Source organism: Ipomoea nil, unplaced genomic scaffold (assembly GCF_001879475.1).
Source record: "Ipomoea nil cultivar Tokyo-kokei standard unplaced genomic scaffold, Asagao_1.1 scaffold1720, whole genome shotgun sequence".
Classification (NCBI taxonomy): Eukaryota; Viridiplantae; Streptophyta; class Magnoliopsida; order Solanales; family Convolvulaceae; genus Ipomoea; species Ipomoea nil.
Window position 1 is genome coordinate 270,325 of NW_017618148.1, and position 24,411 is coordinate 294,735.

A 24,411-nucleotide genomic window follows, 5' to 3' on the forward strand; every position below is an offset into this window, starting at 1 on the left:
TTGTTAAAAACATATATTACGAATATGTTAAAATGTACTCCGTATTAAAAAATATATATATAATATAAAATTTAACATAAACTTTGGTCAAATAATTAACCCGACTAAATACATAATATTCAAAGTTGAGCATCAAAGATTATGAATCAAGAATTTGAAAAGTCATTTGATTTTTTTGCATTTAAAAAAGAAACAAATTTAGGTTAATTTTTTTTTCGTTTAATTAATCTTCTTTTGATTATTTACTTAGTGCATATAAACTCAAAGACTAGAATCTCAATATCAATTAGAGTTGGGCGTTTCAGGATTCCATTCGATTTTTTTTTTTTTTGATTTCATCAATGTCATAGTACAATGCAAAAGCCCCCAACACCTTATTGTTTTTTACATCTAGCATGCATTAGGAGTTAGGACCAATTCAAATAAATTATATAATTGGGGTTTAGTAAAATTTTCTTAACTTTAACCTGCCAAAAGTCTAATTAAGACTCTAAGCTAGGATAAAATATTAAGTTGTTGAGAATCTCTGTTGGTGGCCTGGTGACAAGTTCAACATATTAATATGACAAATTAAAGATTATTATTATTATTTACTGAACTCAGATAGCTCCTAGAAATTATTTGTTTGACTATATATGCATGATACCATTAATATACTAAATCTTCATCTTCAAGCAAAGTAGATGGAGTAGGTACATAGCAAAATTAAATAATGATGAAATGGTAGAGAGCTTGAATTTCTTTAATTTTAGTATTATATCACAAAAAACATTCATTTTGCATTACAGTACTCACAAATAGATCAGAGAGGATGAAAGAGTAGTGATCTGAGGATGGCTTGTGTTACTCTCATCTCTCTTATCCGAACACTAGAGTTGGAGTTCTTACAACGCCAACCCCGTGTGGTTCTTCATGACAATCAAATCATCCACTTTCTTCATCAAAGCCTCTCTCTTTTGCAAGCCCTTCTTGAGGAATCAGAGAAAAATAAGCTTTGGGTTAGTGATGATGAGGCTTTTAAAGATCTGATGGCAAGAGTTAAGGACATAACTTTCAAAGCTGAAGGTGATATTGAATCTCAAGTAATGGAGATTGTTTCTATGGGGAATCAACCATCTTCTCTTGAAGGACTCCACCAGATCTTGCAAAGTCTTGCACAAGACATCGACGGGGTTATCGAGTGCATTAAGAAAAGAAGAAACGTTAAAGAGTCATATTCTCCTCAATTGGTTTCGTCATCATACCATGATGAGAACATCATAGTTGGTGGTTCCACCCGTCGGATTTCAAAGCTTGACGAAGAAGAAATGGTAGGGCATGCCATGGAATTGGCTAGGATGAAGGAAATGCTCCTTCAAGGCAGCTCACCTCCAGAACGACAAGTTATGTCCATTGTCGGTATGGGAGGTATAGGCAAGACGACTTTCGCCAAAATAATCTACGATGATCTGTCAATTAGATCCCATTTTGACCTCTATGGTTGGACAACAGTGTCTCAAGATCATAATTTGAGAAAAATTCTCCACCATCTTTGTCATTCTATTGTACACATGACTAATGAAGAAATTAGCAAGGTAGACACCGATGACCTAGCAAACAAACTACGCCAATGTCTAATGGGTCAAAGGTATCTACTTGTAATGGATGACGTATGGGACACTAAAGTTTGGGATGATGTCCATAGATGTTTTCCAGATGATTCCAATGGTAGTCGAATATTGTTGACAACTCGACTCAAGGAGGTGGCACACTATGCTGGTTTAAGTAAGTATATTTGTACCTTGCCATTTTTAAATTTGGATGAAAGTTGGAAGTTATTTTACTCTAAAGTTTCCAACGAGGAAACCTTGCCGGTAGAACTTGAAGAAATTGGGAAGCGCATTATTCATAAATGCCAAGGGTTGCCACTTGCTATTGTTATAGTTGCAGGGCTTCTATCAAAGACCATTAAATCACCAGAAAATTGGGAAAGTGTTGCATCTGCAATAAATTTATCTGCCACTTCAACTCTTCATGAACAATGTTCAAAGATACTCACTTTGAGTTACAATGACTTACCTTACCATTTAAAATCTTGTTTTTTATACTTTAGTGTTTTTCCAGAAGATTATGAAATCTCAACAAAACATCTTATCAAGTTATGGATGGCAGAGGGATTTATTAAAGTGGATAGCCAAAGAAACTTGGAAGAAGTTGCCCATGACTATCTACAAGATCTAATTGGCAGAAACTTAGTGCTTATTAGTGAGCTAAGTTTGCTGGGCAACATTAAGACATGCAGAATACATGATTTGTTATATGACTTGTGCTTGAGAGAAGCTAAAGATGAGAAGCTTTTGTCTGTTATTCATGAAGAGATTGAGAGTGTTCAATTAGATGAAACTCAACCAAAGTGTTATAATGAAAATGGCAATCGTTGGTTAAGATTTCAATCATGGTCGTCTTACTTGCCCAACTTTAATTGTGAAAAGTATGCTTTCCACAAATCTCAAACCCTTTTATTTTTTGGTCGTTTTATAACCCCATGGACTTTGTGTAATTCTTTCAAAAGGATAAGGGTTCTGGACCTAACTTTAATTAGGTTCATTATGGTACCAAACATTGACATGGAGGATCTAATTTTTCTACGATACCTACGTTTGCGTTCAATTAAGTATGTAGGTGCTATAAAACATCATTGTAACCTACAAACATTAATTGTCCAAGATCCCAATGTTGATGGCTCTCAAGATGATGCCGGCAGAGAGTGGTTGCGTGGTGTTTGGAAGTCTCAAAGCTTAAGGTACATCATGTATCCCTTTCAATTCCCAAAGCCGCATATTGATGAGGATGTTGTTCAAGAAAATTTGCAAACTCTTTATTGGTTGCCTGATTTTCAATGTACGAAGCAATTTGTTTTGAGGATTCCAAATGTTCAAGTGTTAGCAATTACATGTTCTGAAGAATCTGACTTTGAAATTCCAACTTGGTGGGAAAATCTTTGCTATTTAGCTAAGCTTAAGAAATTAAAAGTTTGTAGTTATTGGTCTTCAACAAGCCCACTTCCAAGTACTATTAGTACTTTTCCACAACAACTTAAGAAGTTAACACTTATTAGAGTACTACTGCAGTGGGAAGCTATTAACGCCTTTAGCATGTTGCCAAATCTTGAAGTGCTCAAATTTATCCGTGCAGAATGCATGGGAGAAAAGTGGGAAACCATTGATGGAGGGTTTCTCAAGTTGAAGTTTTTATTCATTCATTGTGCAGAATTGAAGTATTGGAGTAGCACGGGTGACCATTTTCCTGTCCTTGAGCGACTAGCCTTGCACTATTGCTATTATTTAGAAGAGATTCCTATGGGTTTTGTTGACGTTTTGACATTACAATTGATTGATTTAAAAGCTTGTACTCCTTCTCTTGTGGAGTCAGCCCGAAAAATTCGTGATGAGCAAGAGAGTTTATATGGATACGATGAGCTTATTGTTCGTGACTATGATACATTTTCAGGTTTAACTTGACCTCATATCTTTTAATTAATTTCTGAATTTTTTATTTATTTTATTTTATTTACAATATTTGTTTCTGACAAAAATTAGGAGCGCCCCCCGGATGAAGATGAGATTTAATAAGACGCAAATGTACCGTGATCGAAGATGTTAATTATTTCACTTTTCCAATTTCCATACATGATGTTATATATTTCTCTCTTTATTTTTCTCTGTAATGGGCATGTAATTAAGTACACAATATCACAAGTGTTTCCCTGTTTGTTTGAATATTCATTACCAATCATTAGTATGTGGGCAAATTTTACTATGGCCGTAAAATAGTTAGCCTATAAGTAATTTTGATTTATTTGATCACTATTAATTGTTTGACTTGGTTAAAAAATTAATATAAGTGTGTAGTTAATTAGTTTTTTGTAACTCCAAAATGTTAAAATTCAAAAAACTGTTCAAAACAACTTTTTCAATTAATTTTTTTGAAAAAAAAGAAATTATACCAAACAGCTATCAACTAACAGCTAATTTACCAAACACCTTTCTACAATCATCTAATGTTATCAACTAGTTATACCCTTTAATTAACCTAAACAATTAACAACTAACACCCATTTACCAAACATGGCCTATATATGGTCTATGTAACAACATGAACTATGGTATGAACTATATCTTAGTTTCATTTTTTCACACACACTAATTTCATTAGTGTTGAAGTATCATTTTAATTATACTCTATGTATCTACTATCTAATTTCATTTTATACACACAATAGGTTCATTACTTCATTATTTTAATTCCAAACTACGTTAATTTGACAATATACATATTTGTATGAGCTCTACTATTTAGTACTCCGTATCATTTACACATACAATAGGTTCATTATAGCAACAATAAAATATTATTTTAATTCTATTACATGTTCATTTGACAATATACATATCTGTATGAGCTCTACTATTCAGTTTCAATTTATACAAACAATATGTTCATTATAGAGACACTAAAGTATCATTTTAATTCTATTACTTGTTTATTTGGCAATATTCATATTTAATTTTTAGCGTATCACCATATGGTCTATACAGTTGTGTGGACCAAGGTCTATCGTATAATGATTGGGTTGGGCAAATTTTACTGTGGACCATGGCCCATGTAGCAGTGTGGTCCATGAAATAAGTATTACTCTCATTACAGTTCAGTTTCATTTGACAATATTGCTTTGTTTTTCAATTTCATTTGACAATATTGCTTTGTTTTTCAGTTTCATTTTTTCAAACACACTAGTTTCATTATAGGAATACCATATATAATATCATTTTAATTCTACTACAGTTTCATTTGACAATATACATTATTGCATGAACTCTAGTTTGTAGTTTCATTTTTCACACGCACAAGTTTGATTATAATAATATTCAAGTGTTATTTTAATTACACTCTAATGACATGTTCGGTTCATAGAATAGGTCAGGAATGAAATAACATTCCTTGGAACAGAACTATTCCATCATTTGGTTGGATCATTTTGTTATGGGAATAACATGCCTAGGAATGAGCTATTACCTTCGCAAGGGGAATAGCCATTCCTAGGGGGGCCTTGGTATTAGCTATGCCCATACCTTTGGGAATAGCTTTTATATCACAAATATATATATATATATATATATATATATATATATATATATATATATATATATATATATATATATATATATATATATATATATATATATATATATATATATATATTTTTTTTTTTTTTTTTTTTTTTTGGATCCGGTGAGGTTACCTTTGTCAGGCGGCGAGGTGGTGAGGCTTGATCTGGTGTGTTTATTTGAGTTTTTGGATGGATTAGATTTGGCTGAATATAATGCCTTGTGCGTGTGATTTATTTGCATGTGGGGTGGTGTTGTCTTTTTGGTAGTGTCTTAATTAGGGTGTAATAATTAATTAGCAGATTTTATGGGCTTGTGCACTACTTAATTATGGTATTGTATCGGGTGTGTGCAATTTGTTTTCCCGTGTGTGCATTTGGCTTCAATTCTTTGTTATGCTGTGTGTGCAATTTGTTTTCCCGTGTGTGCGTTTGGCTTAAATTATTTGTTATGACAGATATGATCAATTATCGGTATGGTTGTGGTTTTTGTTGCATGTTGATTCCGTTATTCAATTTAAAAATTAATGAACAGAAGTTTGCGTTGTGTTATGAAGTTTTTCTGTGTGCATTTTATGTGTTCGGCTTGTGCGTTGGGTCACAAATAGGTTGACAAGTTTTCAGGCCAAATATCTCTTATTTGGACTGTCAACTAGAATTGAGGCAAACTTTTACCATATTTTTATAGCTTGGTTTTTGTTTTTTTACGTAAAGCAATTTTGGTATGTGTATTTTAATTGTAACATGTTATGATCTATTAACTGTTGGTGTGTTGTTATTTTATATATTTATTTGGTGCTTTTTGTTGTTATGGTCTGTGCGATTGGGGTTTACAATGGGTGTGTGTGTGGTTTTTTTTTTTTTTTTTTTTTTTTTTTTTTTTTGGTTTAAAATTTACACTGGATTCTAGTAGGTCTGACGTTTGTTCGGTTTAGTTTTTTGGCTTGTGCGTTGGGTTCTTAACTCAACGCACCGACTTAACAAAATGGCTGCACAGACAGAACATAACCCATAACACACTTCTATTAAGGTTGCACATACCTCTTTCCGGTTGCACCTTCATTGTTGAGGAGATATCCCTCCGCAAAACACTATTGCTGAGTACAAATGTTTAAATACAACTCACACTCTATCAACAATAATTTATAACCGTAAATATATTATTCAACACCATAATTAGTTGATCCTTAGCATGGAATATATTCCAATCTATTCCTAACCATATATAGCTCTAATATTACAATTACTTATACACCCTTATGCATAGACTACTACCATAGATGGAAAATAAATCTCTTTCAATCTCACCCTTTGATATGTTATGATTTAATGGATGAGATGAGACCCCATTATCTCACCCATCTAAGTGACCTCATGGGATCCGAAGCCTATATATATATATATATATATATATATATATATATATATATATATATATATATATATATATATATATATATATATATATATATATAAAACTGTATAAGACTCCTTAATTATGGTAGTCTGCCCATCTGCATGCCTAGCGGATGGGCTGAGCATTGTAATTGAAATTATGGGGCCTTGAGGCTCCATTCCTTACTTCTCCAACCGATGTGGGATAAGTGGGAAAATAAATATAAATATAATAATAATAATAATAATAATAATAATAATAATAATAATAATAATAATAATTAGTATTATTATTATTATTATTATTATTATTATTATTATTATTATTATTATTATTATTATTATTATTTTGTATAAGGGTATTTATGTCTTTAAAACCTATTCCATTTCTATTCCTTTAACCAACCAAACACTGGAATACAATTACTAAAGTCTATTCCTACAGCCAACCAAACAACATAATACAATTCCTATTCTATTCCTTACCTATTCTATTCCCTGTTCAATAGCATTCCTATTCCCTCCAAATTCATTCCGTGAACCAAACGTGCTGTAAGTTTATTTGACAATATATGTTATTGTATGACTCTGGATTTTAGTTTCATTCTACACACACTAGTTTCATTGTTATAACAACACTAAAGTATTGTTTTAATTATACTATAGTTTCATTTGACAATATACGTTGGTGAATGAGCTCTATTTTTTAGTTTCATTTTCTACACACATGATACATTGATACCGTAAATACGGGGGTGTGCATACCGTACAGTATCGAGTGCGGCGTATTTGAGCCCGGGATCTTCTGACAGTGGGTCAGGAGTCTCCGGTCAAATAGCCTGAGTGTGAAGTAGTTGAAAAGTCCTCATCTCAGTAATAAATGCGCTATTTATAGGGGTAGAAGGGAACAAAGGTCCGGGCCTCCGGCATGCTCGACACGTGGTAGGCATGCAAGGGCTAAGCTCGGGGCCGAAGGATGTCATGACGCGTGGGGCTATATCCCTGACGAGTGACGACGCCTTGCTACACGCGGATTTGGATGCCTAGGCTCCCGACCCTAATCGATCGGGCTACCTAGCGGGTTGGAGTAATGAACGGGCAATCCGCGTTGAGGTCGATCGGAGTCAATATGGTTGGGAAGTCCCGCTTGTCCAATGTCGGTCAGTTTGGGACTTTGGGGACAACGCGGATCAGGGGTTAGCTACCGATCATGATACCGACCGTAGAGCAGGAGGGGTCGGGGTAATACCCTATCAACACACTAGTTTCATTATTACAACACTAAAGTATTATTATTTTTCTTTGAAAACACTAAAGTGTTATTTTAATTCTACTACAGTTTCATTTGACGACCATGGTTCACATAGCACTATGTGAATCATGGTCCACTGTATAACGTACAATTGGGTGGGCTGTGGATTGGCCTACCCAGTTGATACTACTAGGAAAGAGAGAGAGAGGGAGTGTGGAGATTGAGTGAGGAATTCAGAAAATGTCTTTCGAGTACAAATTTCATAATATATTTTCTGTAAAAATAAGTCATTTTTTTTAGTAGAATGAATGTTTTCATTAATTTCATTTTCTATTGATAGTCAAATATTATAAAATTTTAAAAATAACTCCCGAAAGTTAATTTTTAGTTTATTTTCAAATGGATCTAAATTTAGATTATATTGTTTAATAAGAAATGACGTTGAGCAACCCTTTGAGATGGAGGAATTCTTTTAACAGTTCCTCATTGTTTTCATTAGGTCCATTATTACAGAGTGTTTTTGAAAGAAATGAATTCAAATAAAAGAATTCAACATGTCTGCGTTAACTTGGACAACATTTAATTTATTATATAAATGATCGATCTGGGAACCTCTGCAAGTTGCATGTGCCAAGTTTTATCCCTTTGAAGTTAAAATAATATTAAAAGAAAAAGGAATAAGGTTTAAATTGACCACTGTACGCAACCTGAAAATGCAATTAGACTACTGAAAGAAAAAATATATAATTAGACCACTGAACACTCAAAAACGTGCAATTAAACCACTGAACACTCCAAATGTATGCAATTTCACCGGATAGCAGGTTACCATCAATTTCAGAAGGTTACCTGCTTACGTGGCGGTTGAGTTGATATTTTTAATTATTTTTAAATAATTTTTAACAATTTTTAATAATAATTTTTTTAAAAAAAATTGAAAAAAATAAATTAATTAATTAAAAAAATTAAATTTGTTTTAAATAATTTTTTTAAAAAAATTTATTATTAAACTTTAATGTGACAAATTTTAAGATTATTTAATTCTTTCAAATTCTAGTCTAGAAATTATCTCTCCAATTGTGCAGGATATTATTAATAAATAAGGCCGGCTGGCGAGAGTAGAGTAGGTAATAAAATATAATAAGAAAATATTAAAATATATTGATTGAAGTAGGAGCGGTGTGAGTTGAGATTGAAAATTATAAGTCCAAAATTCAGAAGTATTATATGCAAAACAATTGTAGCTAAAAGTGTTGATTCTTGATGACACAAAGCTAGAGAGACCAAATTGAGGATGGCCTGTGTTGGTCTCATCTCCCTTATCCGAACAGTGGAGTTGAATTTCTTAGAGCCACGGCCACGCTTGGTTGTTGATTACAATGGTGAAATCCAGTGTCTTCGTCAAAGACTTTCTGTTTTGGTAGCCCTTCTTCAGGAATCTGAGAAAAAGCTGAGTGTTAGCCAGACCGAGAGAGATGTTATTGCAAGAGTTAAACAAATAAGTTTCAGAGCTGAAGATGATATTGAATCTGAAGTGATGGAGATCCTTTCCAATGGAGCTTCCCATGAAAGACTCCATCAAATCTTGCAACGTCTTGCAGAAGACACTGAAGAACTTATTGAGCAAAGAAACACTACCCAAATGTCATCATATAATCCCGCCCAATCAAACCAAGAGCACGTCATACCTGGAGGAGCTTCAAAGCTGCAGGATGATGCAATAATGGTAGGACACGCCCAAGAATTGGAGAAGATGAAGGAGATGCTCCTTCAACGCTCCACTCAGGAACGACAAGTTATATCCATTGTCGGCATGGGAGGGATTGGCAAGACAACTATGGCCAAAAACATCTATGATGATCCATCAATAAGATTTCGCTTTCATCTTCTTGGTTGGGCAACCGTCTCTCAAGACTATGATCTGCGGAGAATTCTCCAGGACCTGTACGGTTGTGTTGCACAAATGACTGATAAAGAAATCAATGAGGTGAAAAGCACTGCTGAGCTAGCAAACAAAGTACGTCGGCGCCTGATGCGTCAAAGGTATCTTCTTGTGGTGGACGACATATGGGGCAGCAGAGGATGGGATGATCTACAAAGATGCTTCCCAGATGATTCCAACGGTAGTCGAATATTGTTGACTACTAGACTCAAAGAGGTAGCAGATTACAGTGGATGTTCAGGTAAGTATGTTTGCAACTTGCCTTTCCTAAACTCAAATGAAAGTTGGAAACTGTTTTCCCAGAAGCTGGGAAGCATAAAATTGCCTCCAGAAGTTGAAGCAATTGGTATGCACATTGTTAATAAATGCCGAGGATTACCACTTGCTATTAGTGTAGCCGCAGGGCTTCTATCCAAAACCAAAAAGTCAGTAGAAAGTTGGCAGAGTATTGCGTCAGCAATGAATCTACCAATGACCTCAGATCTTCATGACCAATGCTCAACCATACTCACCCTAAGTTACAACAACTTGCCTTACCATTTAAAAGCTTGTTTCTTATACTTTGGAGTCTTTCCTAAAGTTAGAAGAGAAATCCCCACAAAGGATCTTCTCAATTTATGGATTGCCGAGGGATTTGTTATGGAAGATAGTGGTAGAAGTTTGGAAGACGGTGCCATGGATTACTTACAAGATCTAATTGGCAGAAATCTAGTGCTTATTAGCACGCTAAGTTTCATTGGCAATATCAAGACATGTAGATTGCACGATTTGTTATTTGACTTGTGCTTGAGAGAAGTAGAAAAAGAGAAGTTTGTGTCTGCTTTTCATCAAAGGAGTGAGGAAGTTGGATTGGGTTACACCGAGCCGTTGTTTGAATATGCAAACCGTTGGTTAACATTTCAAACAATGAGTATTCAGCCCAAATTCGGTGACAACTATAATTTTCACAAATCTCGTACCCTTTTATTCTTTTTTGGTAATTATAGATATTTTGGGATGCTTGTATCTTGGAGACAAAATATGTCTTTCAAGATGATTAGGGTACTGGACCTAAGGACAATTAGCTTTGATGAGGCTCCAACCTTTGACATCTCGGATTTGATTCTCTTAAGGTACCTAGCTTTGGATACAATTAAGTATGTAAGGGTGCTGAAACATCACCACAGCTTACAAACTTTAATTGTTAAGTTTCGAAATGCTTCCACTTGGGAGGACCTTGTCAGTGGTGAGGAGATTGGCAGTAAATGGCTGCAAGGTTTATGGAAATCTCAAAATTTGAGGTTTATTGAGTATCCATAGGACCATATCCATTCCCAATAAGTACTGATGATGAGATTCCAGTTCATGATATTTTGCACACTCTTTATTGGGTGCCTTATCTCCAGTGCACCAAAGAATTTTTTTTGAAGGTTCCAAATGTTAAAGCGTTGGGGATTAGATGCAATGAAATAGATGAATTTCAAACCGAAAACTGGTGGGATGACCTTCACTACTTAACTATGCTTGAGAAACTAGTAGTTGAAGATTTCAACTCCGGACCAATCAAACTTGGAAGTATTAACTCCTTTCCGCAAAGGCTTAAGAAGTTGAAAATTGTGGAAACACAACTCAGTTGGGAAGCTATTACAGTCATCAGTATGTTGCCAAATCTTGAATCGCTCAAACTTCTCCAAGCGTTTAAGATGGGAGAGGAGTGGAAAACTGGAGATAGTGGGTTCCCCAAATTAAAGTTTTTGTTCATCAGTAGGGCGAAATTGAAGAACTGGGAAACTATGAGTGATCACTTTCCTGTCCTTCAACGCTTAGCATTGCATCACTGCCATGACTTGGAAAAGATCCCCGAAGGCTTTGCAGATATTACTACGTTGCAATTGATTGAGTTGAAAGATTGTTATCCTTTTCTTGTGGACTCAGCTAAGGACATTCAAGAAGAGCAGAGCTCATATGGGAATGATCAACTTGTTGTTCGTGACTATGACACTCGAAGTAAGTAAGGTTTGATCTTTGCTTTTATTTTAATCTCCCCTTATTTTAATTTCACCCCCTTTTTGACAATATTTGTTTATTACTGAATATTAGGAGCACTAGTCCAATGAAGAAATCAAAAAAATTAAAGCAGATCGAGCAATCAAGGAATTTGAAGGAGGAGGAGGCCAGGCTGTGATGTTTTTCAATGTTTTCTCTCTCTCTTGTTTTGTTTTGTTTTCATCAGTAAAATTAAAGATATTAAACTCATATATATATCACATCATTTGTATTGAATATTTCATGGAGTGTATTTTGTTTCCTACTATATTTGTGTTGAGTTGACTTCCCTTTTATGTAGTAAATAACCTAATTTGGAGCAAGTCCACTTGTATAATATATATTTGCCAATCGTTATACCCTACACCACGGCGCGCCGCGCGCCTCCTAAAACGACGTCGTTTTGGGAGGCGCGGTAGAAAGTTGCTATGATTATGTATATTTGTTCACACAATTATGTATATTTGTTCATACAATTATGTATATTTGTTCATACAGTTATGTACATTTTTTGTACAATTATGTACATTCTTTTTATACAATTATGTACATCCGAATCAGAAAATTTGTGTGTATTATGTTAAGAGTTGATGTGTATTATGTTAAAAGTTTATGTTTATTATGTATTATGTATTATGTTAGATTATGTGTATTATCTTTTAAAAAGAGTATGTATATTTTGTTATATAATTATGTACATTCATGTATACAATTATGTGTATTCTAGTACAACATTATGTACATTTTTGAACAGGGATTTTTTTTAAAGAAAAATTAACTGCCATACACGGGCGGAAAATTTCAAAAAAAAAAAAAAAAAAAATTAAAACGACGTCGTTTTACATCTGGGCGCATAGTGCAACGCGCACCGTGGTGTAGGATATAAATTGCCTATATTTGCTTTGTTTGGCCAACAATTTCTTATAATCTTTGAGCCCATATAATATTCTGACTTTTGTTACTTAGCTTCTTGAGGAAGCTATGTCATTCATTAAATGTCATTGGAATTATGAGAAGTTGTTGGGCGTTGGAGCAGCAGATTCTGCAGAAGAAGAAGAGATACTGCATTCTAATATATATATATATATATATATATATATATATATATATATATATATATAGTCGAGTTCAGGTGTGGTTGTAGCAATAGTTATACAAATATACATTATCCATGTTAGGGAATACACAACAAAAAATATGGACAAATTTGTTGATTCGGGTAGGGTCAAAAGAAAGTCTAGAGGGGGGAGGGGTGTGAATAGACTCTAATTGAATTTTCAAAGTAACTCCTTTCAGAGCGATGCACAACGAAAGTAGCGTTTTGTTTTAGATATTCTTTGCACACTTTTGTTAAAGCGAAAACTTAGCGTTTGGTCAATAAGATATGTAATGCACGAAAGTAATAGCTGAATGTAAAGAGATATGGAGAGAGATTTTTATAGCAGCTCAGCTGTTAACGAAGCCTATTCCACTCTTATTTCACAACTTGTGAAAGGGTTTGCACTATCACTCCTAGTACAAACTACTTCAAGCTGGCTTCCTTGATCACTAAGCTGGACAGCCACTTGGAAGGTTTTTCAACTCCCCGAGTTTACTCCGCCTCTATCAACATCTTCCTAAGTTGAGTTGTTGGAAAGACAGTCTGGTGTTTCTCCAACAGGTTGAAGCCTTGTCTTGACGTCTAGATTGATCTTCACTTGAGAAATTTCAAGACTGCTTCGAGTTGTGAAGTATGAAGATGGATATGTCTTTAAAAAACTTCACAAAATCACTGGTTATGAAAAGCTTTTGTAGATGAGATTGCTTGAAGAGTTTTTCTTTGGATTGCAATAGTAAATTAACCAGCACCTTCTTCAATGGTGAAGAGATGTATTTATAAGTGGAAAAATCCATCCGTTGGAGGGAGATAAAAATTTCAAACCTAATAACCAGTGAGTATTACCCATTGGGCATTGGGCATTTAATGCTCTTGTACTGTATCGCCGTTGGAGCCAAAAGCATTATGGCTTTTGTCCTTGATCTCTGACAAGATGGTACAAGACTTTTAATGCTATTTGTCTTTTGTGAGGATCATTCCTAGGACACTTTTTGTCTGAATGATTTGCTCATCTGAGTCATAGACAACATTCTCATTGCTTTACTTAATGAGTATTGTCTTTTACAAGTCTGTCTTTGACTTGTTTGCTCGAGAAAGAGAGAGGAACACAAGATTGTCCTCATCTTCCGTCCTTTCTTCTTAGACGAAGGTTCCTTTTGTAAGAGCAGTCTATCCGAGACTTGCTTAATCCTTCTTTCGTCTGGAAGCATCTTTCGATCATCTTGTTACCTTCAAGTCTTCATGTAGATCTATTATACTAGTCTCGTGCATGATTTACACACCTCATGGCTTTGTTATACGAGACTTATTTAACAAATGAAAAATAGGGGTCTACAATCTAAGACAGTTTGGTATCATCAAAATCTAAATACACTTGTTCCTAACAAAATTAGGTACGCATTACCAAAAATGCAACATTAGGTATGAATAAAAGCACCACACAGTATTCGAAATACACCATTAGGGGTGTATAGTTATATGGTACATATTTTGGGTGTGTTGTGTATTTTTTGGTGTATTTATGCATTTTATGGTTGTGCTTTTATCCTAACACTATTGATGCCTTTTGTTAACACTATTGGTGTATTTTGTCAAGCGACCGCACCAGAGGGCACGATCGCATTTGAACAGAAATATATATATATATATATATATATATATATATATATATATATATATATATATATATATATATATATATATATATATATATATATATATATATATATATATATAGTGAAAGGTTCCCGTGCGGTTGAATGCTTTCCGTGCGGTTGTGCGGTTGATTAATGTGCGTGAAGTTTGTATTGAATTTGCGTGAATATTGTGCTTAATGTGCATGAGATTTGTACTTAATGTGCGTAGGTGTGTAATGTTAATGTGCGTGAGTTTTATACTTAAGGTGTGTGAATCTTGTGACTAAGGTGTGTGAGTTGTGTGCTTAATATGTGTGAGTGGGTTTGGTTATTATTGTTTTAATTTTGACTACGTAAATTAAACATACAAATATACAGGTGTTATCTTTACGGGTTACCCTATGATCAGTATCCGGAGGATGCATATATGCATGGATTAATAACTGTGGGCATGACATTCCAGAATTAAAGGATTATTTTTTTCGATCGATCACCAAACTATGAAGATTTAGCATCTGACAGCCTAGCTGCTAGCTAACTATGGACATTAAGCATTGCCAACCTAGCTGCTAGCTATCTAAGGTGAAGGGATTCTTCATATTTTGGCGTGCAAATGCTGGTGAATTTGCATGTGTTCTTGGACTCGATCTACAGTGGCATGCATCCTAACTCACGCACATTAAGTACAAATCTCAGACACATTAAACACAAGACTCAGCCACATTGAATACAAAACACACGCACATTAACATTACATACTCACGCACATTAAGTATAAAGCTCAGGCACATTAAGCACAAGACTCACGCACATTAAGTGTAAAACTTACGCACATTAATCAACCGCACAACCGCACGAGAAGCCACAAATGCACCTGATCCCTTCCATATATATATATATATATATATATATATATATATATATATATATATATATATATATATATATATATATATATATATATATATGAATTAATTTCAGATGTGAACCCGGTCGTGATTGCGTTTGTTATTTGAGTGCACGCGTATTGCGTTTGTTATTTGAGTGCACGCGTCACCCTGTGCATTGTGTACAAGCTATCTTTTGGGTTGTAGAGTTGGTAGGGGCTTTTTTTATTTTGGCATTACCCCAATACACGTGTGTGTTCCCTTTTCGTTTTTTTCCCCTGCCGCTTCTCTCTGTCATCCGTAGCCGTGACCTCAGTGGTGTCTCTCCAGGGGGGTTCGCGGACAATGACGGCAAGGTCCAATGGCGGTGCCGGCCGTCGAGGTTGGAGTTTTTGAAGAACATTGCGCCGTTGACGTCGTTCCGGCGACTCTCGTTCTCGGATCTTAGCAGATAGTCGTCGACGTGGATTAACGAGGATCTGACGCAGTGATTTGGGCAGGACTTGTGCGATTTTCAACTGAGTGAGCTGCGAGCCATAACGCAGAACTTCTGTAATGTGCATAAAGGGTAAGCGGACGACAATATGAGGCCCAGTTTGATGGCTCAACCTATGCCTGTTAAGCTTCTTGACATTGAAGTGTAAGATAATTCCTATGAACACAAGATTTTCAGAAGACATGTCTTTCACATATTGTATTTAAATAGCATTTTGTGAACATATCTGTGGCCTATTGTTAATCAGTGAATGCTCAAATTAGAGACTTGGTTTCTCTCTCCAGAACCTTCAACATTCCTTTCTCTAAAAACTCTGATGGAGAGACTTTTGTTTTTGTTTATCGGAAGGTTGGGAGAGGACTAAAGCATCAGAATGGCAAAACATAATCTCACGGTTCCATCAATGTGAGAGATTATCTGATGCAGTTAAAACTACTATTTACCGTTAACAGGTCAATCATAGAATTATATCATTATTAAACATAAATAAATAATTATGAGCCATAATAATAATAATAATAATAATAATAATTATTATTATTATTATTATTATTATTATTATTATTATTCCAACATTCTCCTACATGGCTCATAAGTCATAAATTTAATAATGAACATGAAACATAATTTGCATAGTATAAGCTAATTCCTTCGTAATATTGGTCAGATCATAAGTCATCATTCAGTTAGATACTAATAAGAATCATAGCGGTAATATGTTACTAATTTAACACAGTTCCTTCCATGTATCACAATATTAATTTCAAAGTCAATATGATTAATTATAATGAACTTTTCCATGATGGTCCACGATAATGTCTTTGTCAAAGACAAATCCTGTTTATATTAACATAAAGCATTCATGTATATATACTTCAAAGCTAAACAGGATACTGAATACATAAACGAAGCAATATTGAGCTCTAAATATCAAATATATCAAAACACAAACCTTAACATAATGTTAACAGTTTCCAATAACTCCCATTCTTTCAACATGCTCACTAAATGCCTTTGGTGACAAGGCTTTAGTTAATAGGTAGGTCTTCAATCAATAATCTAGTGCTAACGTGTTCAATTGATACTCTTCGTTCCAAAACATCTTCTTTAACGACAAACTTCAAATCAATATGTTTAGCACCACTTGTATACTTGTCGTTTTACATTATCACAATAAATTTTCAGTGATTTGACAATACCATACTGTCGACAATTCCAAGTCCCGAAATAAAATTCCTGTCACCTTCTAAATCCCAATCATCATGCTTCGGAAATTTCAAAACAAAAACATCTAATATCAATTTACAATCTAACAAAGCATATACGAACATGGAAACTTAAAAAGAAAAGCTGAATTTCATCCCTTTGTATTTCTAGTTGTATTTTGTTGAGAAGGTAAAAATGCAAAGCTGAAGCTAATCGAGAGGGAGATAGGCAATGCGCTTACAACATCTCCGACGGCGGCGATTCGGACGGAGGAGGCCATGGAGAAGTAACGACTTTTTCGCTACAACGGCTTTAGGCGGAGATTGGAGGCGGCTTTGCAGTAACGTACAGCCGGCGAGCGTATCCACGTGGTGGCCTTCAGGATAGAAGCTGTGTTGCGGCAGGTGTGACCGTGTGAACGACGGAGGTTTGGATGTCCATTTTAAGTTTTAAAACATTATTACATATTTGGTAATATAATTACCTTATTAGTCAATTTTTATTTATTTAAATATTATTATGTTATTTGACTTGATTAAACCATCAATATGAATGTTTAATTTTTTTTTGAATGTTACTGGCTCTATTATAATGTAGTATCTGTTCAATATGAATGTTTACTTAATTAACTTTTTATAATAACTTATTTCTTCAAATTACGGCTCAAAGTAGTTTTTTATATTAACTTTTTGAGAAAGTCATTTTACATGTAATCAGTTTTCAGCTAACAATTAAGTTACCAAATACCTTTTTGCAATCAGTTAATACTATCAATTAATCAAATTCACTAACTCAATCAGTTAACAACTATTTATCAAACACTCTCTATTCGGTTTGCATTTTCTTTTCTTTTTTTATATTTTAGGGAAATATTTTAGAGTAAAAGCCTCTCATCCCCTTGCCTGGGCACGTAATTCAACTTTTCTATTTTTATTTTTATTTGTTTTCAGAATTTAATTTTTTTTTCTCCCCTATCATTTTCTCTTTCCTAATCACACTTACAAAAACTCTTCAAAAACTACACCAAAACCCCCACTATTGAGGATGCCCTAAAGAGCAAATGTATTCTAACATATTTGGTTAATAGAATAAGCATGCAAAGTAATAAAATTTGAAAATAAGAGTCAAATAGGTCACTAAATTGCATTCAAAAATTTAATTGGGTTACTCAAGCAAGACAATGCCACAATATAATGTGACAAATTTTTTTTTTTAAAAAAAAAAAAGACAAAATATGGCAATGACACAATAATTCATGACTAAAATTGAAATTTATTATTTTATTTAAGTAGGGTCGGCACTCGGCCAGGGCAACGCATAGGCACTACTGAAAATTATTGAATATCCGACCACCTGAATGTGATCTTAAATCAAGTTGAAAGCAAAAAGTGGTCGGAAATAGCAACAAGGGTTTTTCTGGATACCAAAAGTGGTCGGAACAAGACTTTTGACTTGATTTAAGATAATTTTCAGGTGGTCGAAAATTTCAGAATTTCCAGTAGTGAGGGCCTCAATTTAGGGGTCATTTTTTTCTCTAAAAAAATATTTTATATATAAAATCATTATTTGTATACTTGATAATTATGTTTTTAGAATTCATTGACTAGTCTTAATTGTAGCTGAAAATAAAATTTAAAACGAATTGACATTGACAATTAGTGAATATTTTGAAATTAAATATGTATGAAAATTATCACTTATAAATTAAATTTTGAATTGTATTTTTTTTTTGTTAAATTTTTATGAATTATGTTTGGACAAAATTTTTTATTGTAATTTATTTATTTATTTATTTATTGTTATAGAATACAATAGCTTGAAATCCAAAAATATTTGGACTCAATTACCTCAGTTATAGAGATCTTCTGTACTTTTATCGTTATTTTTTAGAGGGTTTTTGAAATTATGTTTCTTATTTCTATAAATAGACAGAACCCAAAATAACTATGTATTTAAGAACATAAACATTCGAAAACAAAACACTCTATCATATTCCTTTTATTTTCTTTAATAAAAAATTTTAAAACAATATTTAAAAAACAATATGTTTAGAAACGTTCAAACTAATTTTACTTGATTAAACATAAAAAAATATACTTAGTGCACATAGACGTTGGATTGACATATAAACTTACTCAGATCAGACTAGATGAAAGACTATAGAATCTCAATATTAATTAGGGTTCCAAGATTCCGTTCGACTTTTTTCCGTTTCATCAATATCAGGGTTACGTTGGGCGTTTCAAGATTTCGTTCGACTTTTTTTCGTTTCATCAATATCATAGTACAGTGCAAAAGCCCCCAACACCTTATTGTTTTTGACATCTAGCATGCATTAGGAGTTAGGACCAATTCAAATAAATTATATAATTGGGGTTTAGTAAAATTTTCTTAACTTTAACCTGCCAAAAGTCTAATTAAGACTCTAAGCTAGGATAAAATAATAAGTTGTTGAGAATCTCTGTTGGTGGCCTGGTGACAAGTTCAACATATTAATATGACAAATTACAAATTATTATTATTTACTGAACTCAGATAGCTCCTAGAAATTATTTGTTTGACTATATACACCATTAATATACTAAATCTTCATCTGCAAGGAGAGTAGATGGAGTAGGTACATATCACAATCCCTCCCTTGCAAGCTAAAACATTCATTTTGCATTAGACACTCGATCACAAATAGATCAGAGAGGATCGGATGAAAGAGTAGTGATCGGAGGATGGCTTGTGTTACTCTAATCTCTCTTATCCGAACACTAGAGTTGGAGTTCTTACAACGCCAACCCCGTGTGGTTCTTCATGACAATCAAATCATCCACTTTCTTCATCAAAGCCTCTCTCTTTTGCAAGCCCTTCTTGAGGAATCAGAGAAAAATAAGCTTTGGGTTAGTGATGATGAGGCTTTTAAAGATCTGATGGCAAGAGTTAAGGACATAACTTTCAAAGCTGAAGGTGATGTTGAATCTCAAGTAATGGAGATTGTTTCTATGGGGAATCAACCATCTTCTCTTGAAGGACTCCATCAAATCTTGCAAAGTCTCGCACAAGACATTGACGGGGTTATCGAGTGCATTAAAAAAAGAAGAAACGTTAAAGAGTCATATTCTCCTCAATCCGTTTCGTCATCAATCCATGATGAGAACATCACAGTTGGTGGTTCCACCCGCCGGATTTCAAAGCTTGACGAAGAAGAAATGGTAGGGCATGCCATGGAATTGGCCAGGATGAAGGAAATGCTCCTTCAAGGCTCACCTCCAGAACGACAAGTGGTGTCCATTGTCGGTATGGGAGGTATAGGCAAGACAACTTTCGCCAAAATAATCTATGATGATCTGTCAATTAGATCCCATTTTGACCTTCATGGTTGGACAACAGTGTCTCAAGATCATAATTTGAGAAAGATTCTCCATCATCTTTGTCATTCTATTGCACAAATGACTAATGATGAAATTAGCAAGGTAGACACCGTTGACCTAGCAAACAAACTACGCCAATGTCTAATGGGTCAAAGGTATCTACTTGTAATGGATGACGTATGGGACACTAAAGTTTGGGATGATGTCCATAGATGTTTTCCAGATGATTCCAATGGTAGTCGAATATTGTTGACAACTCGACTCAAGGAGGTGGCACACTATGCTGGTTTAAGTAAGTATATTTGTACCTTGCCATTTTTAAATTTGGATGAAAGTTGGAAGTTATTTTACTCTAAAGTTTCCAACGAGGAAACCTTGCCGGTAGAACTCGAAAAAATTGGGAAGCGCATTATTCATAAATGCCAAGGGTTGCCTATTGCTATTGTTATAGTTGCAGGGCTTCTATCAAAGACCATTAAATCACCAGAAAATTGGGAAAGTGTTGCATCTGCAATAAATTTATCTGCCACTTCAACTCTTCATGAACAATGTTCAAAGATACTCACTTTGAGTTACAACGACTTACCTTACCATTTAAAATCTTGCTTTTTATACTTTAGTGTTTTTCCAGAAGATTATGAAATCCCAACAAAAGATCTTATCAAGTTATGGATGGCAGAGGGATTTATTAAAGTGGATAGCCAAAGAGACTTGGAAGAAGTTGGGAGTGACTATCTACAAGATCTAATTGGCAGAAACTTAGTGCTTATTAGTGAGCTAAGTTTGCTGGGCAACATTAAGACATGCAGAATGCATGATTTGTTATATGACTTGTGCTTGAGAGAAGCTAAAGATGAGAAGCTTTTGTCTGTTATTTATGAAGAGATTGAGAGTGTTCAGTTAGATGAAACCCAACCAAAGTGTTATGATGAAAATGGCAATCGTTGGTTAAGATTTCAATCATGGTCGTCTTTCTTGCCCAACTTTAATTGTGAAAAGTATACTTTCCACAAATATCGAACCCTTTTCTTTTATGGTCCTTTTATAACTCCATGGACTTTGTGTAATTCTTTCAAAAGGATAAGGGTTCTGGATCTAAGTTTAATTATGTTCATCATGGTACCAATCATTGACATTGAAGATCTAATTCTTCTACGATACTTACGTTTGCGTTCGTTTAAGTATGTAGGAGCTATAAAACATCATTGTAACCTACAAACATTAATTGTAGAAGATCCCAATGTTGATGGCTCTCAAGATGATGCGGGCAGAGAGTGGTTGCATGGTGTTTGGAAGTCTCAAAGCCTAAGGTACATCAAGTGTCCCTTTCAATTCCCAAACCCGAATATTGATGAGGATGTTGTTCAAGAAAATTTGCAAACTCTTTATTGGTTGCCTGATTTTCAATGTACGAAGCAATTTGTTTTGAGGATTCCAAATGTTCAAGTGATAGCAATTAGATGTAGTGTTGAAGAGTCTGAATTTCAAGTCCAAACTTGGTGGGAAAATCTTTGCTATTTAGCTAAGCTTAAGAAACTAAAAGTTTGTAGTTATTGGTGTTCAACAAGCCCACTTCCAAGTATTATTAGTACTTTCCCACAACAACTTAAGAAGTTAACACTTATTAGAGTACTACTGCAGTGGGAAGCTATTAACGCCTTTAGCATGTTGCCAAATCTTGAAGTGCTCAAACTTATCCGTGCAGAGTGCATGGGAGAAAAGTGGGAAATCATTGATGGCGGGTTTCTCAAGTTGAAGTTTTTATTCATTCATTGTGCAGAATTGAAGTATTGGAGTAGTACGGGCGATCATTTTCCTGTCCTTGAGCGACTAGCCTTGCACAATTGCTATGATTTAGAAGAGATCCCTATGGGTTTTGTAGATGTTTTGACATTGCAATTGATTGATTTAAAAGCTTGCACTCCTTCTCTTGTGGAGTCAGCCCGGCAAATTCGTGATGAACAAGAGAACTTATATGGATACGATGAGCTTATTGTTCGTGACTATGATACATATTCAGGTTTGATCTCATATCTTTAATTTCTAGTTTTTTCGTTTATTTTATTTTATTTACAATATTTGTTTCTGACAAACATTAGGAGCGCCCCCCGGATGTTGAGATTTAGTAAGACGCAAAGGTACCGGTGATCGAAGATGTTAATTATTTCATTTGTCCTTACATGATGTTATATATTTCTCTCTTTATTTTTCTCTGTAATGGGCATGTAATTGAGTACACAATATCATAAGTTTGTTTGAATATTCATTACTAATCAAGTATAAATGTGGGCAAATTTTAATATGGTTCACGTAACAATACAGAAATTATGAATGTGCAGTATAGAAATTATGAATCTACATTATAAATTTTATGAATTTACAGTATAAAAATTATGAATCTACAGTATAGAAATTATGAATCTACAATATAGAAATTATGAATGTACAGCGTGTCCACCATGTACAGGATGGACACAAGTCCAGGGCATAATGCTCCGTCGGCGATAGGCGACGGCAAACTGTAGAGGCCTGAGACTGAGACGAATGAGGGTGAGGCCTAAGAGGGAATTAGGGCTGAGAGGCGTGAGTTGCGATTTTTTAAAAAAGAATTTAGTGATGGATTTCAAAATCCGTACCTATATAGTGACGGATTCTGATTTCCGTCGCTAAATTTACAAGCCGAATTTTGTAAAATATTTAGCGCCGGATTTTTTAATCCGTCACTAAATATATAATGCTGTTATTTTTTTTTTGGGCGACGGATTATTGAATCGGTATATTTAGCGACAGATTTTTAATCCATCTCTAAATTGTTTTAAAAAGTTTTGGCTTGAAAATTTAGAAAGGGAAATCAAAATTTGTCGCTTTATAGCATCGGATTCTGAAATCCATTGCTAAATTCTAAAGAATCGCTATATTTAGCGAACGAAATTTTAATTCCGTCGCTAATCTGTATCAAATAAAATTATGGAGTTAGCCCGCAAAAAATTCCTCACTAATCTGTCACAAATCCATCGCTAATTGTTGCGCCAAAGTTTATCGGAAAATTAGCAACGTATTTAGCGACGAAAATATGCCGTCACTAAATGTCCATTTAGCAAAAAAAAAATCAATTTTTGATAAATTTAATTTACAAAATACAGGAAGAGATGTATTTATAAGAGTACAAGGATTATTAGTCCTAATGTATAGTGAGAGGGAGAATAAATTCTAATGTGAATAGAATACATAGTCATACTACGCCTGCTCAAACTTAATGTTCTCTAAAGAGATAGAGAACATTGATCGAGCTTGTCCTTTAGAACATAAAATCTAGTTGTGGTGAGTGGTTTGGTGATGATGTCGCCAGTTGATCTTTTAATTTATAGAGGTGTAATATACTTGTTCTTTTGATGTACTTTCTCACGAGCAAAATGGTAATTTATTTCTACATGTTTCGTTCGGGCATGAAAAAAAAAAAAGATTTGCACAAAAATATGAACATCAAGATTATCACACCAGAGTTAGGATGCTTTTAGTACACTGAGACCAAGTTCTTGAAAGAGTGCAACTAACCATGTTAACTCAGCCGAGACATCTATCAGCTTTGTATTTTGCTTCTATAATTTAGGGTCTAACCAATGTCTTTTCCTTGCTTTGTTGGCTTAGCTTTCTTATCAAAGCACAAGTTTGTTTTCACTTTTAATGTGTATGATGAACAAAGTTACTAGTGAAATTTCTCTTGACGGATAGGAGAAGAGTGGCAACCTAGGCGACCTAGAGTTTTGAGTTTAAACATCTAGAGTTTGAACAATATAAAGTTATTTCGCTCAAAACAATGTCGTTTTGAGTGAAATTAAACGACCAATTTAAAAAAGAATGGAACAATAATTTATTGGCCGACTAGGCTACCTAGTCGGTACCTAGGAGACCTAGTCGGTACCAAGGAGCCTAGGTGATCAACGCCTAGGCGGCCGCCTAGACCACCGAT

At 34.3% G+C, this 24,411-nt stretch overlaps 2 protein-coding genes across 2 annotated transcripts; both read left to right on the forward strand.

The window, feature by feature from the left end:
* The first annotated feature begins 833 nt into the window (after positions 1 to 833).
* Positions 834 to 22,710, forward strand: LOC109191744 (putative late blight resistance protein homolog R1B-12). Its single transcript, XM_019342395.1, has 4 exons — positions 834 to 1,764; positions 2,152 to 3,489; positions 3,579 to 3,737; positions 22,692 to 22,710. Exons 1-3 carry the CDS (start codon positions 834 to 836, stop codon positions 3,593 to 3,595), a joined length of 2,286 nt encoding a protein of 761 aa, XP_019197940.1. The 3' UTR covers positions 3,596 to 3,737; positions 22,692 to 22,710.
* Positions 9,088 to 22,704, forward strand: LOC109191745 (putative late blight resistance protein homolog R1B-8). Its single transcript, XM_019342396.1, has 5 exons — positions 9,088 to 10,930; positions 15,844 to 15,857; positions 16,016 to 16,020; positions 19,976 to 22,461; positions 22,541 to 22,704. Exons 1-5 carry the CDS (start codon positions 9,088 to 9,090, stop codon positions 22,558 to 22,560), a joined length of 4,368 nt encoding a protein of 1,455 aa, XP_019197941.1. The 3' UTR covers positions 22,561 to 22,704.
* Positions 22,711 to 24,411: the final 1,701 nt, after the last annotated feature.